The sequence below is a fragment of the Ammodytes marinus genome (genome assembly GCF_949987685.1).
Source record: "Ammodytes marinus genome assembly, chromosome: 7".
Taxonomy (NCBI): Eukaryota; Metazoa; Chordata; class Actinopteri; order Uranoscopiformes; family Ammodytidae; genus Ammodytes; species Ammodytes marinus.
In genome coordinates this window covers 1,939,746-1,942,245 of record NC_137211.1, presented here as the reverse complement: position 1 = coordinate 1,942,245, position 2,500 = coordinate 1,939,746, and the positions used below count along the sequence as shown (strand labels likewise).

The following is a 2,500-nucleotide window of genomic DNA, read 5'->3' as shown; positions in this document are numbered from 1 at the left end:
AGCCAATCACAAGAAGGCTCTACTCCCAACGACCAATCAGAAAGCATCGCTCTAAAACCAGGTACAATACTAAACTCGTTATGTCATTTTGTTTGTTAAAGGTGCTACGAGGATTCTAGCGTCCCCCTTTGGACTAAAAGCGGTAGTGTTTTTACCACGCCAGCTGTTGTTCCTGGGTGAGCGTATACCCATGAAAAAGGCATTAAGATAAACTATATAAAAATAGCATTCTCTTTGCACTGATGGTCTCGTTTGCTGTTACATGTCATTTAAGATCATAAGAGGAAGAATTAGACTGTAATGTATTTAAGGTTGACTAACTGAGTAATGTATTCTGTTGTTTTACTTTGATCTTAAATTAAAAAAATTACAAATATTTTTTTTTATTTTTTAAACTGATAAAGATAAAGGATAAGGCCCTAATAGGTATACAATTAGGCTGCAGCCTTTTCAGTCACTATATTTGTTGTTGAATGTGTATAATGATCTTTTTAATTATTGTTTTTAAATTTTTTTTATTTATTAAATGACTGAATAAAAACTAGTACTACTTAAAGGCCTACTTCACCGGTTTGAATATGAAGGTGTATTGAATTCTGAGATCCTATGTAGTATAAATGTGCGAATAAAATTTAAATCGGTTCATCCTAGCCTGAGAAAAGGCAGAAAGAGTGTTTTTTTTAACCCTATATTTCTCTTTCACGTGACATCACAGAAAGAGAAATATAGGGTTAAAAAAAAACTTACTTTGTAAATATTACTGTGATGTCTTTTATTGTGACATCAAAGTAATATTTACAAAGTAAGTTTTTTTTTAACCCTATATTTCTCTTTCTGTGATGTCACGAGAAAGAGAAATATAGGGTTAAAAAAAAACACTCTTTCTGCCTTTTCTCAGGCTAGGATGAACCGATTTAAATTTTATTCGCACATTTATACTACATAGGATCTCAGAATTCAATACACCTTCATATTCAAACCGGTGAAGTAGGCCTTTAATGATGACAAATAAATAATCATAAATCTTTGTTCTTTTAAAGGTGAGAAGAAGACCGCCCCGACCCTCTCCTGCCCCGTTCAGCCCTTCAGTTCTCGCCTCTCCGTCTTGGGACAAGTGTTCGCCGACAACACATGAGATCCACTGAATATCTTGGACACTTTTTATTTATTTAAATTGCTTTTTAAAGGGTCACTGTGCAGTTTCAGAGGAGGGGGATTTGTTTACATTTACACAGAGCCTGCATTCGGTTTACTAAACATATTTTTTTTCTACATGGAATTCTTAGTATTGAAGAATTTTATTTGTATTTTTTTTTGTTGTTGAGGAACCTGGAACCAAACGTGAGACTAGAATGTGTTTGTAAACCAAACTGTGGGCCCTGCTGCTGTAAACAACAACAACAGTGAAACAGTAACTTTTCAGGAAGCTTTCTAACTTCAAACAGTGTTCCAGGGATCTACATTTTCCTTTGAGGAAAGTATGTTTATTCAGTTATGAGAATATACCTTAGAAAATGTTTCACTTCTCTGACACACACAAAGTTACACACTGCACCTTTAAACTTAATTTTTTTTTTTGCTGTAATGTGAAATGTACAGCTTTTTTCAGGGAAGAAAGACAAAACAGACATGAAGATATTTTGAAGATCCCATCTACAGTTATGATTCTCTGAAGTCCAATGCGGAGAACATATTTTTTATTTTTTTCTGTTTGTTATGAAGATACTCATATTTTTGAGTGCTATGGCCACGGTATTGAATAAGAAATTAGTATTTTTTTTTACATTGAAGTCAAATTTGGAGAGAAAAAAATCAGATTAATTTTTACGTCTGATTTAATTTTTACCGTATTATCATTTTTTTGCATATGTTAGAGGGTTATGGCGATGGTATTGAGTGGAGTTTTTTTTTTTGTATTATGTACTTTGAGAGAAAAAGTCGAAATGTCGAGATATAGAGTGGAAATAAAATGTTTTGAGCAAACTCTACAGTTCCAGACTGCGGTAGAACTGTAAAGGTATTGACAGATTTGAACGTCCAGGATTAATAACTCAGATAACAGACAGACAGACAGACAGACAGACAGACAGACAGACAGACAGACAGACACACACACATACATACACAGACAGACAGACAATGGGCTCCAACCTCATTCTGACTGAAAGCAGACATCCTCTAAGCTCCAAGAAGTTCAAATTTTCTCAATATCTTTCTAAATGTACCGCAGTCACAAACTCTTATAGTCTCACACACACTCAGGACCAAGTGGCCTCAAAATGTGTTCTCCATACTGAAAGTGAAATATATTTTTTATTTATTACAAAAGTTGTGGTGGATGTGTGATTTTTTTTGTCCTAATGGAGATACTCATATAAGTATAAGTACGGCCACGGTATTGAATAAGAAATGAGAGGGAGGTTTTTTTGTATAATGTACTTTGAGAAAAAAGTTAAATAAAGTTATTTTTTTTTTTAGATGCACCTGTATGTCTGTGACT

The 2,500-nt window shown here is 33.8% G+C and overlaps 1 protein-coding gene across 2 annotated transcripts in view; it reads left to right on the top strand.

Annotated features, from left to right (window-relative positions):
- edem2 (ER degradation enhancer, mannosidase alpha-like 2) overlaps positions 1–2,414 on the top strand; it is a 17,085-nt gene extending 14,671 nt beyond the window's left edge. The window contains exons 13-14 of one of the 2 annotated variants that reach the window (XM_080030531.1): positions 3–61; positions 1,041–2,414. In XM_080030531.1, coding sequence (XP_079886657.1) covers positions 3–61; positions 1,041–1,135 — 154 coding nt within the window. In that variant the 3' untranslated portion in view covers positions 1,136–2,414. Of the gene's footprint in view, positions 62–1,040 lie in introns of both variants that reach the window. The other variant, XM_080030530.1, reaches the window with a different exon arrangement.
- Positions 2,415–2,500: the final 86 nt, after the last annotated feature.